Source organism: Cydia fagiglandana, chromosome 4, assembly GCF_963556715.1.
Source record: "Cydia fagiglandana chromosome 4, ilCydFagi1.1, whole genome shotgun sequence".
In the NCBI taxonomy this organism is placed as follows: Eukaryota; Metazoa; Arthropoda; class Insecta; order Lepidoptera; family Tortricidae; genus Cydia; species Cydia fagiglandana.
Genome location: NC_085935.1, coordinates 11,084,489 through 11,098,293, shown reverse-complemented (window position 1 = coordinate 11,098,293; position 13,805 = coordinate 11,084,489). Strand labels below are relative to the sequence as shown.

The 13,805-nt window shown below is 36.2% G+C and overlaps 1 protein-coding gene across 1 annotated transcript; it reads right to left on the bottom strand.

The window, feature by feature from the left end:
- Positions 1-10,104: 10,104 nt before the first annotated feature.
- LOC134663686 (tRNA-dihydrouridine(20) synthase [NAD(P)+]-like) lies at positions 10,105-13,004 on the bottom strand. The gene is made up of 6 exons (XM_063520129.1): positions 12,782-13,004; positions 12,449-12,587; positions 11,822-12,154; positions 11,193-11,480; positions 10,875-11,031; positions 10,105-10,421 (listed from the first exon to the last, which is right to left on the bottom strand). Exons 1-6 carry the CDS (start codon positions 12,933-12,935, stop codon positions 10,143-10,145), a joined length of 1,350 nt encoding a protein of 449 aa, XP_063376199.1. The 5' UTR covers positions 12,936-13,004; the 3' UTR covers positions 10,105-10,142.
- Positions 13,005-13,805: the final 801 nt, after the last annotated feature.

Below are 13,805 nucleotides of genomic sequence, written 5' to 3'. Positions count from 1 at the left end.
ACATTTAAAAAATCATCATCATTATCATCAAAACAATCATCATCATCAGGTCTATTTCATCAAAGTGGTGGTTTTTGGGAGAAAATGCTCGAGTTGCTTAAGAAAACACCCAAATCACCATGCATGTGCCTTTAAAAATTGAGGAGTTCCCTCAATTCCTCATGGATCCCATCATCAGAACAGAACCAAATTAAAATGGGACCAACTCGGAGGTAGCTCCTTTCAAACAAAAAAAGAATTACTCAAATCGGACTACGGCTGTCGGAGTAATCGGTGAACGAACATAGAAAAAAAAAATAGCCACAACCGAATACAGAACCTCCTCCTTCTATGAAATGGAAGTCGGTTAAAAATTTTAACTGTCTGGCTATCACGGTTCGTGAGATACAGCCTGGTGACAGACGAACGGACGGACGGACAGCAGAGTCTTAGTAATAGGATCCCGTTTTACCCTTTGGGTACGGAACCCTAAACAGTAATCTATACTTTTTAAATTAAGAATACTATAAATGTAAGAAAACAGCAAAGAAACAAGATTAACGCAAATAAAGGAAACTTTTTTCTGCCTGAATCTCGATTACATTCTGAAAGAGCTCTTTGTGACTGTACCTATTCGGAGAGATGGATTTTCTTTTATCGAATTACTAAACATAGACACACAAACATTACAATAAAAGTAACAAAAAAATTGAACGTGTACAAAAGATTAAGTAAGAATAACATTAGATAAGTGTGTTATGATATGCCGCCTCTGAACTGCGAGCATTTTGAACTAAATTTAAATCTTATGTCTAAATTGTTAAGGTTTATTTTTAAAGGTAAATGTTAGCGGTCCAGCGAGGTGCGATGCGCGAGTTGCAGCGCTGTTTGTTGCATGTTAAAGTATGCGTGAATAAGAGATGCTCAGATGAGTATTGATTGGTATTCAATAGCAGTGGCATGAATGGGCGCTTGACAATACGGCTGCCTTGCTACCTTTGCTTGTAGCATTATAATCATTGTTACGTTCTAATACGCTAGCAGAACTAACTTAATTGTTAATATCATGCGTGAAACTATTGAAATGTCAAGTATAAGTCAAGCTGACCCTATAACCCAATTTAAGGCAATAAGATACTTCCAGCGGATATAAAAAAATATGTTAGGTACCTACTACGAAATAAGGATAGTTATTCATATAAAACAAGCACGTTAATGATATTCCTACAAACACAAATTTTAGAAATTAGAAGTTCTAACCGAGTAGGTAGGTAGACGTAGCAAACCTGGGGTAGGGTTTACAGATTTAAACTAACAAGTAGATAACGATTTGTTATAACTGGCCCATTTTTATTGTAACAGCTCTCGTTGTTAGATTGGCACAGAAGGCGCTATCTAGTGAGACCGTTTGAGAGGCAGCGAACTGGCAGCGCGCCCGCACGCTCCGCCGCGCGGCAAAGCACCGCCTCCGCCGGTGGTCCAGGCGCTAGCCTCTCCAATACCCTACACCATTCTCATCCAGTTAAACCTCCCTTTGTAAAACTGAATACTGAATGGACAAAATTCATTGCAACATTGTTATCTCGCTCTCAATCGAGTGCAATCTACCGTGGCTGCACTTATTGAGCTCAGCAGACATTGCGACGTCGACAATCGCAAGCTACAAGCGTATTAGCCTTTTTGACGGTTGATCTGTTTTATTGAGCTACTTGAAATCAACACAATGAGACAACATTCCTGAATACGCTTAGTATAATGTAGATATTTCAATACACTGGTAAGTAATTTTAAAGAAAAACCGTCAAAAATAGTTAACTCATACATTTACGATAGGTGTGTTATAAGCTAAGGCCAATTAGATGTATGTTATTACCTAATTAACTAAATTACATACCTTCTTTGTCTTGAGGCGAAAACATTTCCATTATGATAGTTAATTATAGTAGATGGAAAAGTGTTTGCAGAATTTGAAGGGATTTTCATTCTCTGTGGAACTGATTTCTATTTCCCTTTTTTAATAGGGTATAAAACTGAGCCCTAAATGCACTAATGAATTATTAAGATAATATCGTGACTACGCATTATGTTGAACAAAATAATGGTGACATGGAGCGGAGATCCGGAAACAAAGAGGCGTCCCGGCGCACGCGCCACTTGATGCTCGTTAGCGCATACGCATCGCACAATGCGCTAAAACAATACCAGCCCACGTTGCCATTATGCTAATTGCACAACCATTGTTTGTATTACTTTTCATACCATTTACTCTTTTCAAAAGTTTGCCAATAGAAAGTTAGCAAATTAATCGGGACGGGACTGCTGTTTGTTGACACTAGCGGCCGCTGCCATTGTTCCTGCTCAAGAATCGGGGTTAAAGGACGCCGTTTCATTTAATGACTCGTCAATCTTACTCATCGTGCCGTTTGTATGCAAATCACAAAAGTATTATCCTTGTCTAAGGATGTATGAGTTGTCCAACATTGCCATATTTGGCAACGAGGATATTGATTCCTCCTTTATGACAGCGATGAATTGGTATTTATTGGGAATAAAGCCAATAAAGCAACCTACAACAGATTAATAATAACATAATAACAACCAACTTATGAATTTCCTAAATTTTATGCCTTGGATTTTAAATGTCGAAATTTTGCATTTAAATGCTCAGTTTTCGAGGAAACTGATTAATTGATTATGTTACTTATTTAGATGCAAAATAACCTTTAAATCCGATTAGAGTAAACGCATTTTGTGTTGAAACAACCATTATTAGCACGGCAATTAGGTGTAACAATCAATTGCCCAAAGCTGATATCGAGAGCACCGGGTAACAATCAAGCGACAACCTCCACCCAACTGCTCTCATAACATTAGAAAGTTGTATGTTCGTCAGATACAATACTACACATGTGCTTTTTGGGTAAGAACGGTGAAATAATGTCGGCAATTAAACTGAGCAGCGCCGGCGCAGAGTTAACTGCCGCCTAATGTGTCTATTAACAAATGTATTTGCCGTGTTCGGGCGCTCGTAAATTCCGGGAACAACTGGAGCAGTTGGCTCTTGTCGTCGCTATTATAATATATCATTGTGTTTTAAATAGCCACTTATAAAAGTACGACTGCTCTGTTTGATGGGGATCAGTTAAAGCTGACGCGAGAGAGACACCCAATTAGCAATACATGCGTAGCTATTAGCTATTTAATTTGAAACATACCTCATATTGCTCACAACATCTATTTGAAATACCTATAGGTAAGTAGTAGAGGTAATTATGATATTACAATCATATCAACCAAATTATCTGACATGTCTATGCTGTTTCGTGTTTCGTCGTTGTGCGGATAATTTTTAATCGCATCGTGTTCTGCTACTACATATGTACATATTTGCAAATATAATCCTTTTTGTATATATTTCACCACATGTTAATAAGTGTGCACTAAATGTGTTAATAACTATGAAATAAGGATAAATCAGAAATCCTTTTTTTAAATGTTTTCTTTCGAAAGCAATTAAGCTGTTAGGTCCGAAATGTGACAGATGGTTTCACATTGGTAGCAAAATGTGAAGATTTTAAAACAACATTCTTTCAGAGCATCATCTGTCTCCGAAAGCAATTTATTAAGTGTCAGGGCGCGCCACCCGCGCAGGCACGCGCGCCCTGCTCCGTCCTAATAACTTAACCCCCTTTTGTTTTTCTACATAAAGCTCACAATTTATTTATGAGATCTCCTGATTATGTCTCGGCACGCGCCTCGGCCTAATGCCGCTCAGCTCTCAATTTAAACGATCAAAGATGCGTTGCGTACCAATTGAATATTATTGTTTGTTTAAAATTTAAATTCGTTAATGTACCTACAAAAACGAGTATTAAACACATTATTAGATATGCATATAATGTTATATCTAACATGAAGATTCTCTCCACAACGTTATTTGTTATTTTACAAAGAAGATAAATAAAAATAAATGTGGTAAGTACCTACATAAGTGTGGTAAGTTCGCCATTGTTGTATTTAATTGACTCTGTAACTGTGTTTCTCATGTTTATATTTCTATGTACAATAAAGTAAATACATACATACATTTTATCTTTTATTAAGGCATCGTTTATATATATACCTATCTAAGTGCATCTTCAATTTTAAAGGGTCAATAAGTGGTGTACCTACCTATATTTCGACGCTTATCATGAATAGTGGCATAAAACAAAATGAAATGCCGTTCGATTTTAAATCTTACCAGTAAAAGATAGAATATTAAATGCAATAGCATTAATATCAAATATCAAATATCAACATTTATTCAGCAAATAGGCCACAAGGGCACTTTTACACGTCAACATTGAATTTACATAAAAGCAAAAATAATAACATCAACAATTTTATAAATTAAAACTAACAATTCAATCTAACGTATTACAATTACTAAGAGATGTATATGGTCTCTTAATGTCGAATTACATACAAAATACAGATAAAAAAACACACACAAAAAATCTATAATATTTAGAGGTGTAAATGTCTCTAGGTGTCAGAACTATAAGATTATATAGTTTATCAAGTTATCCTTAGAGATGTATAGGGTCTCCAAGAGTCAATATCCTGTATAATTAATACATTCATTAAAAGAAAAGAAACATACGAGAACAGAATGAGGCGTCTCACTGTAATTAATTAATAAAAGTTACTAAGTATAATAGCTCGTGTTAGCTTAACAGACCAGTCTCCACAAACAGACAGTCTCCACACATTTCATTTTGAGTTGTGCCACTATTCATGATAAGCGTCGATTTAGCGATGATGAATTTAAATTTAATTCCGCCATTCCTATATATTGATTGATATTAAGACCCCTGCCAACAGTGCCAACAATATGATCTCACCCCCCGACTTCAATAAGTATTTTCAAGTGCAAACAAATGGGTTTGGAAACTTTTTAATTTAATTTTTGCGACCCCAGCGGTAATGAGATGCTACATGTTGAGATTTGAAGAGTCGTCCTTTGAATTGTCGAAAATATGCCTTTCACGTCGAGTTGCGAGTGTCGCGTTGCTTGTCATTTAAATAATATCCATACAAAGCAGGGTGACACATCGTGACGGGCCATTGTCGCTGTCAATACAAATATCCCTTCAACTTTTAAGCCCCATATATCAAATCGTAGCTACAAATTTATAAAAATATATGTTCATGAGTTTTTTTTAATTTACATATTCAGATAGTTAGTAGTTATTAATTTAAAAACAAGTTTGGGTAGGACGAAAATTTGGAAAATGTGTTGTGTTGTCACAGCGACTACACCAGCGTCCTACTGACCTGACTGAATATGTTAATTAGGTAGATGCATTACGGAATTTTACAGAGTTCATTCAATTTTTCGCATACTTACCTACCTATTTAATTTATCTTAGTATCGTCTTAACTAAAGGAAAGATATTATAGGTAGACTTGAGGTACCTATACTGATTAATTGCCTAGTGATCTAGTACACGACGATAGTCTCTAGGCTAAGATAGTCATCATGTCGGCGTTAGGGATCGCAGATGATAAGAGCAAGTTCAATTTCTCCATGAAATTTTTGATCTAAACGGGTATTTAAAGGATGACTCACGCTAGACCGGGCCGGGGCCGGGCCGGAGCTTCCGGCGCTTTTTTGTCTATGGAAAGCACCACGTAATCAGCCGTAATAGGAAATTACATGTCGGACGCCTCGATCTAGCGTGAGTCATCCTCTATGATCTCTAAAAGTTCGCTTAATTATTACACTCCAGCCGTTAAAAACAATGATTTCAAGAGCGTCTTCTCGTTTGGCTACCACAATAATTGATTGATCGTTTAGCTTTAAAAAATGCGTAGGTTACGGGTACATACCTAAGCACGATGCATTCAGATTTCTTATTATACGGGCACCGCAACGAAGAAAATGTTGTGGTTTTGTAGCCGTCGCCGGCAATCGGTCGCGCGTCGTAATTTCGCGGTTAGGCCCCGACACGCGGACATTTCCTTCGCGGGCCCATTCAGCTGTAAATCAAAAAACTCATTAGAATCTCAACCTCAATGACGGGAAAAAAGACTAAGCGGTAAGTGATGAAACGGTGACCATGGCCATATTTGTGATATCTTCTCATTATTCTTTTCGATAAAACGATAAACTATGGTAGATATGTACTGTATAGAAATAAGTAGCATTTTTGTAACGAGAATCATGACAGCGTTGTGGCATGTCATGGCCATTACATAAGTATATTAGCCATGTCGATATCGTTGTGAGTTGTGGATACACTCCATAGCAAATATTAAACAATAGATCAACATTATGGTTCTCTCAGTCTTATTTCAGGTTGAATCGGGCCATATATGAAACGTAAACGTTCTAATTTCTGTGTTATTTATGTAGATCTACGATTTCTGCCGCCCAGTCCGTGCTGCGTCGCATATACCTACTTGTACACGATTTTTACTTATGTGAATGTGGAACTAATACAGTATGTAAATTAACGCAAACATTTACTCAAGCCCGTTAATGAATGGGTCACACGCAACTAGGTATTACCACCATACCCAAAATCGCGAAAAAAAATTGACTCTCCCATAGAAAATGTCAATGCTAGACCAGCAAAATGTATGAAACAGCCAAATTTTTATTCGCGATTTCGAGGTCGGTGCCATAGCCTCGTGCCGCCCAATGTGCATCAGGATGTACACCAAATGTACACTCAGTTTCAATGGAATGTCAACCGTAATTAAAAACAAAGTAGGTTGCATTTCATTTGTCTCGTTAATTTTTCAAACAAATGAAATTCGACCTAATTGAAAATACAAAAAGATTCTAACTTCCTTGGCTATAATTTTGTATGGTGGGCGGCACGAGGATAGTAAAAGTTGCTCAGTGTGACCTACACATTAACGGGTTTAAGCAAATGTTTTTCGTTAGCTTACATACTGTATGATACTGTCTAGTCGGTGGTTGTCTAAGCGGCAACGCACACCGTGTGGTCCGGCTTGTCCGACGCATCCATCCACGTCATGTCACTGTACGCATGTGACACCGGGAGCCTAGCCGCTCGGGTTACAGGCCGATCATTAATGCGATGCTGCGTTCATTTCGTGTTTTAATAAAAACTATTAGAAACGCTTAAGAGGATAGTGGGCGACCGCTTCTCCATACAAACGTAGTCCCCATATTCGTTTCTGGATATTACCTTACTATACAAGACAAGACAAGAATGCGCCACACCCAGCCGGGGCATGCCCGCTCCGGTCAAACCGGCATACCAGGGGACGAAATTTGTGGGGAGTGACACGCTCTGGGATGGGAGAGGGATAGAATCAGCCGGCTATGCAGCCTCAAGCCAATATTGGAAATTAGGAGGGGTAGGTTATGTCGTCGAAGGAGAGCGTTGGTGACATGCTGCTCGTCGTTTCCACTTCGGTCTTCGAGATATCTTGTATCAAGTAGGGCCTAGGGGTCGATGCCGTCTTGAGGTGCCTTTTGCTCGTCGATTCGAGGTTGTTGTTGTTGTTGGTTCTTCTTCGTCTGATTCGCTGTCGGTTTCGTCCAGTTGATATATTTCTCCTGTTGCTTTGATGAGTTCGTCTTGGTCGTAATGGTCGTCTGCCATGTTGATCCACTTAGAGGGATTGCCTGGTGTAATACTCCATGTCCTGTGTCAGTGAGTTTTTCCAAGTGCATTTTTAATCCTTTTGGTTATTATTTTGCCGTTCAATATATTGCGAACCTTATCGGGTTACGGCGTTGTTCCTGACATTTACTAACCGTATCCGATATTTCTGGATATTACCTTACTATATGTAAAATATTGCTACACAATTTATAGGTAATATATTGACCATAGCTATGCCCCTTCGTTTGACTTATACGATTTTAAAGTTCCGTGCCTCACAAGGATAAAAACGGAATCCTTATAGGATCACTCGTGCGTCTGTCTGTCCGTCTCTTTTCTATTTTCTCCGAAACTACTGGACCAAGTAAGTTGAAATTTGGTAAACATATGTATGTTTGTGACCCAAAGGCGGGCATGTACCGTAAAAAATGAATTTAAAACATGGGGCCACATTTGGGGGATAAATGAGAAAATTAAAAAATAAAGTTTTTCAAAGTATAATTCGTGTTACATACCTATTATCAAATGAAAGAGCTCATTGTGAGAATCTCAAAAATTTAAAGGTATCTTTAGATCAGTCTAGTACCTAAGTACTTATCTATAAGATAGTGGACTATCGACACAACAGTTCAACCATGTAGGCACCTAATCCTTCGTCACAGACATTATTTTCTAGTTGTATCTTCTTTCTATACCTACAAGTAAAATCTTCTACTGAAGTTATTGAACCCATGTTCGCAAGACGCTTACCGTAGGTAGGTACATAAAAGCATTTATTTAAAGACATAAAGCCTGCACGTCCGAGCGTCCTGAATGGAGGTCGATGCAGCCGCGGTCGCAGCAGGAAACCGCAAACTATCCAACTAAATAACTACACTACACAACGTATCAGATCTCGGACCAGTTGGTACTAAAGATTTTTTAGGCGACTAGTAAACATTTGAAGTTAAAATATGTAAGCGCATAATCAGTATAAGAAGGCTCAAAAGCTTAGATCTCTATGTATTTAGGTACCTAATAAGATGATAGATGGTAATATGCGCGCATTAAATGATTTTGAATTTAACCGTTTTAGCGAATTCAAGCCTCTTTGCCATTTAAGAGTTCTACAAATTTCCGACAAGAAGAAACACAAAAAACACGATGTTATATGGGGATCATATTCGCGTAATAAGTGTAATAACATATAGTATATATAAGTACTGTATTTTATTACAGTACTTACCAAATATTGCATTAAAATTGGTCATTTTGTATCGAGTGAACTTATTATAATGTTATTATATACGTTATTAGTTGAAGTTCAGAACAACGTAGTCGATGTAGAGCGTCCTAATTAACTTTTATCAAGAGCGTGTAAATATTAACATTATTTTCCTTATAATAGACTCTGATCTATAAGCAACGCGTTTCGGACGCGTCGAGTCGTGGGTCGTTGCGCCTCTAATGAAATTTCAAATTTGGCACGACGTTACAGGGCTTCAGTATGGTATTTTGTTTTGGAGCTATAAGATAGGCCTATAAATATTCAGAAAAGTAGATTAACTATAATCATATTTCAGATTTCTACGCCATAAGGCGTTGTAGCCTAGCGATAATAGCGTGCGATTTTCAGTCCGGTTGTCGTGGACGCAAATCGGCCCTATTAGTTTTCCCTCTAAGTTGGAAACTAAGATGGCAGTCACTTTCGTAAATAACGCCATTTCTTGGGATTATTTTCCCAGCGGACCCATGAGCTGCGCATTTTTAACAGAAAAGCTCTAATAGGCTCAGCATTGTTTTACTAAACGACTATTTTCTGCTTCTCTATCTTTGTAATAAAATAATTTACTATCATTTCAGATTTACAGAGCCATCTATGTACGCAATGAAATATTAATGTAGTTTAATCTTGCAGCGCCATCTAGTGGAAATATATAAATAAGAACAAATACGACCTACAGATAAAGAATTAGGGTACCAATGGGGGGTTCTGAAAGACAATACAGCCAACATAAAAACATGAATTTTTCATTATCAAAAGCATAGTACCTGGTTATTTGTATCTATGCTCGCACTTGTCACTGTCAATAAGTTGTCAAAGTGACGGGCAAGGCAATCTAACCTATTATCATTATTATACGAATGTAAATGAAATCTACTAAAATTTCCATTATCCATATTTCGTGAAACTAATTTACCGTGTTTCTGCACAAAGGATTAATCACTCTACTTGAAAATGGATGCGAAGAAATATACGATACCAAACTTACCTACTACTCAAAACATATTGGAAGACATAGCTAATGCAGATGATAAAGTTTATGATTTAAAATTGGACGCTGAAGACGAATATCTGAGCAAGGCTTCTAAATGTTTCCAGAGTTTCGAGAATTTACAGAATGACACAATTAAACGCGGTGAACTGAAATTGAAGTTAGAAGAATTAAATCAAAAATTAGTGGAAAGTATACAGAACATAAAAACGTAATTTATTTGTTTCTTTGTAATATTTAGAAGTACTATTTAATAAAACAATTTTTATTTTATTTCTAATTATTTAATTATACTACCAAGTTGTAACAATTCATCTTCTGTTACCAAACCCAGATAGAACAAGCAAACTAAAGCTGCACCCTGCTCTGCAAACTTTTTATTTTTTTCCCAAAATGATGAAGTATACTTTTTTCCATTAAATGTAATTATGGTCCGGAACAATTTAGTTACCTGCTTTGTATCATAAACTGGCAAGTTATGGCCATTTTTCCCTGCCCATGCATGTAATCTTGCTTTTGGCAAGTTTAAATCGTCAAAATTGCCTCGTATAAAACATACCTGTAAAATAAATAGAACTAGTTAACCTGGGACTGGAGTGGTTAAAAGGAAAGCATGTGATGCAAAAGCAATTATATAATAATAATCTTCATCTATTATTGGTCTCTTACTGTTCCCCTATAATAATCAAGTGGAAAGACGTTACCTTTAACTTCTAGATGCCCAGAAGCATATAAAAAAGTCTACCGTTCCATTCTAATTTAAATTGTTATTTTGACAAAACAAAATTGCATTAGTCTTGGCAAGTTTTGATGCATGGGTGGCTACAGGATAAGGCAAAGTCAGAGACTATCAGGCAAAAATTTCAGGTTCTACACACATTTGCTGATGCATATGTAAATAATGGTATAGTATGTAATAATTATACGGTGGGAGTGCCTAGATAAACCTTCTAGATCTTACATGCATGTAAAGGAATTTTTAATAATATTTTAGCATAGAGGAACACCTTACCTTCATTTGTTGCACTCCATCAAGGTCATTTATCACTTTTTGTTTTTTATAAGGTGGTTCCAAATCTTCAGGTGTCACCTGCCATCTCCCCTGTATTCCCATTTTCTGATATTGAGACTGTTTCTCCTGGCAGTATTGTCCCAAATCCCATATGTCACTGTTAAGATAAATTTATAATATTTTACTAACTCACAATGACCAGAAAGGATGAATTGTTTATGTAATCTATAAATGTGACCATGTTAATGATTGATATTTAGGTAGTTACGGATATTAAATTATGAAATGTAACATTAAATTATTAGCTGTAACACCAACCATATTTGTTCAAGCGTCTGGCACTCTAAAAACTGCCTTCCTCTCAGTGTCTCTTGCAACTCTCTTAGAATATTTTGTACATTGTATTTAGTATTTGATGGTGAGTTGTCATAATCAACAGCAAGTTTCAGGTACTCCTTGATGACTGTGTCCATTGGCAATAAGCCTTCCTTCCTGAAAATGGAGCAGTTCCACTCGGCTGCCCTGGTCAGCATGACACTGTTGCACCCAGTCAGTTCTTTGAACTTATATATGTCACTGTGTTTTTCTATTTCTTTTGAACCACCACTAAAAATGAAAACAATATAATTATGTGTTTGACTCTAAAATAGGTACTATGTTGCCCTCCTAGCGCTATCTCAAAAACAAATGATGTTGAAAATGGAATTCTCAGTACTAGAAACTAAAGTATAAGTTAGCAATTTGACTTAGCAGGGCAGTATGGAAGTGATGACATTTACTGCATGTAGGTATCTAATAGACAGTTGTTTTTGTATGGGCTTGAGTTTCAATTGATATTATCTACCAAGGTAAATTGTATTTTATTCTTATAAACCAAAATATATATGAAAAGCATGGATGACACTGTTAAATATGAATAATGCATAAATAATGCTCACAGAACTTACTTCGCAATGACTGGTATAGATACCCTCTCTGCGACATAACGGATTACATCTGTATGTACGGAATGCTGGGGTCTCTCCTCTTTTGTCCTGCCGTGGATCCCTATAGCCTTAATGCCTGAACTTACTAATTTATTCACAAGTTCCAATGTTTCTTCAGGGGTCTTCAGTATCCTTATTTTGCAGCTAACTGGTATAGAGAGATTAGTGACTAGTGTATTTAGTATTTTCCATGCTTTGTCTGGTTGTCCCATCAGGGCCACCCCCATTCCACCTTTTATGGAAAACTCTTTAGGACAACCCATATTGATATCTATTGCAGCCACATCATTTTCCCTGAAATTATAGATAATAACATTAGTCTGAAAGTAAAACAAATAAACATATTGAAAATTTGGACTGTAATTTACAATTACAAAGTTATTCATGCAGTTGAAATTTATTGGTAAGAGCACAGGGCGAAAAAGAAAATAATAACATTTGATTGGTTAATTTGCTATTTTTATTTAGTATGATTAGCTGTTATCATGTATTGATCAAACAAATAAGAGTACCTAAGTTTAATAATACAATTTGTTTGTTTTTAATTATTTTGTTTACTCAAGAATAAAGAAAATTCGGTTTACTCACACTAATTTCGCAACTTTCAGTGCCCGCTCTGCATCACAAGTGCCTAGTTGTAAAACAACCTTGTCTTGTTCCTCAGCGCATGTCCGGAAAAGAATTGTGCCATCTGTCTGGTCAACATAGTCTATAGTGTTAAGTATATCTGAAACAATAAAGTTGGAACGTGGATAAATTATTATTATTTGATTTATAAGCTACCTACTATCCAGTAAGTCTATTCTCCATATCATTAGAATTGTAATTAAACACTTAAATAATGATTTGGTGAGAAAGTTTCTGATAATAGGATTATTCTACCTATAACCTATTTTATTAGGAAAAAACATGAGTGCTTACCATTAATTCTGCGCTTTGAACGTAAAAACTTCCAATCTATTAGTTCTTCTGTGTATACTATATCAGCACCATACCGAAGAGCTAATAATCTCATAGGTAAAGTGCCTATGCGTACCATAGGTGCAAGAACTAATTTATTTTCATAAGATAACATTATATAAACAATTATTTATAATAATTAATTAAAAATAACAACAAATAACCTCTATCTGCAGCGTTTAGTTTTGTGTCACACAAGGCCCCTACGTTTATTGTTCTATTTGACGGCGCAGCAACTAGTATCATTTCTCTCTCCTCGCTCTTTTAAAATGCCATTTGTCAAAAAAGGACAACCATACTGCTGACAAGGTGAACTTCAAATCAAGTGTTGCCTTTTTTGATGCATCCAGGCTGTGAATGTGTGCGTAAAAGCGTGTATGTGTGTTCTTTTAGGGATGTGAAAAGTCGATTTTAATCATGTTATATATCGATAAACGCTACACAGCGGAACGAAATAGCTATTAATTGAAGCTTCAATATCTTCGTTAAACATATACATAATTGAAATGCTAATGAATAATAAATATATTAGATTATAATAAAATATTTCAATTATTGCGGAACACATATCTTAGTAGGTATTTATGTATTTTAATTAAATATCTGAACTTTCCCTTGGTTCCCTGCTGGGGCGTGACAATAAAATTGTGATCTGATAACCACAATAAAGAATAAAAGCGTTTTTGTTCATTTTAGATTTCGTCAAACCTTTGAAGTAAAATTAAAATTGTAAGAAATGTCGATAGTTTATCGATATGACTTTATCGACATGGCTACAGCAAGGTGGTGTTAAATTGTTAATCGTACACTAAACAAAAGTGGCAACAGTGACAGCTCGCTGAGACACCGTCTATATATATATTATGTCTATGGTGTCACATGTCATTGATGTCAAAATGTTTTTTTTAAAACAATTATGGCCTGGATGCGAGTTCTTTAAGCCAATGTCAAAATGAGATAAGGTGGCTTATTTATCTAGAGTCGT

Excerpts from the sequence above, each read along its gene's own strand:
- LOC134663686 (XM_063520129.1), bottom strand. The coding sequence starts at position 12,935 with ATGTTATCTTATGAAAATAAATTAGTTCTTGCACCTATGGTACGCATA. Across the intron at positions 12,588-12,781 it reads TTCAAAGCGCAGAATTAATG|ATATACTTAACACTATAGAC; the intron begins GTAAGCACTCAT and ends TTATTGTTTCAG. Across the intron at positions 12,155-12,448 it reads CTGAAAGTTGCGAAATTAGT|GGAAAATGATGTGGCTGCAA; the intron begins GTGAGTAAACCG and ends CTATAATTTCAG.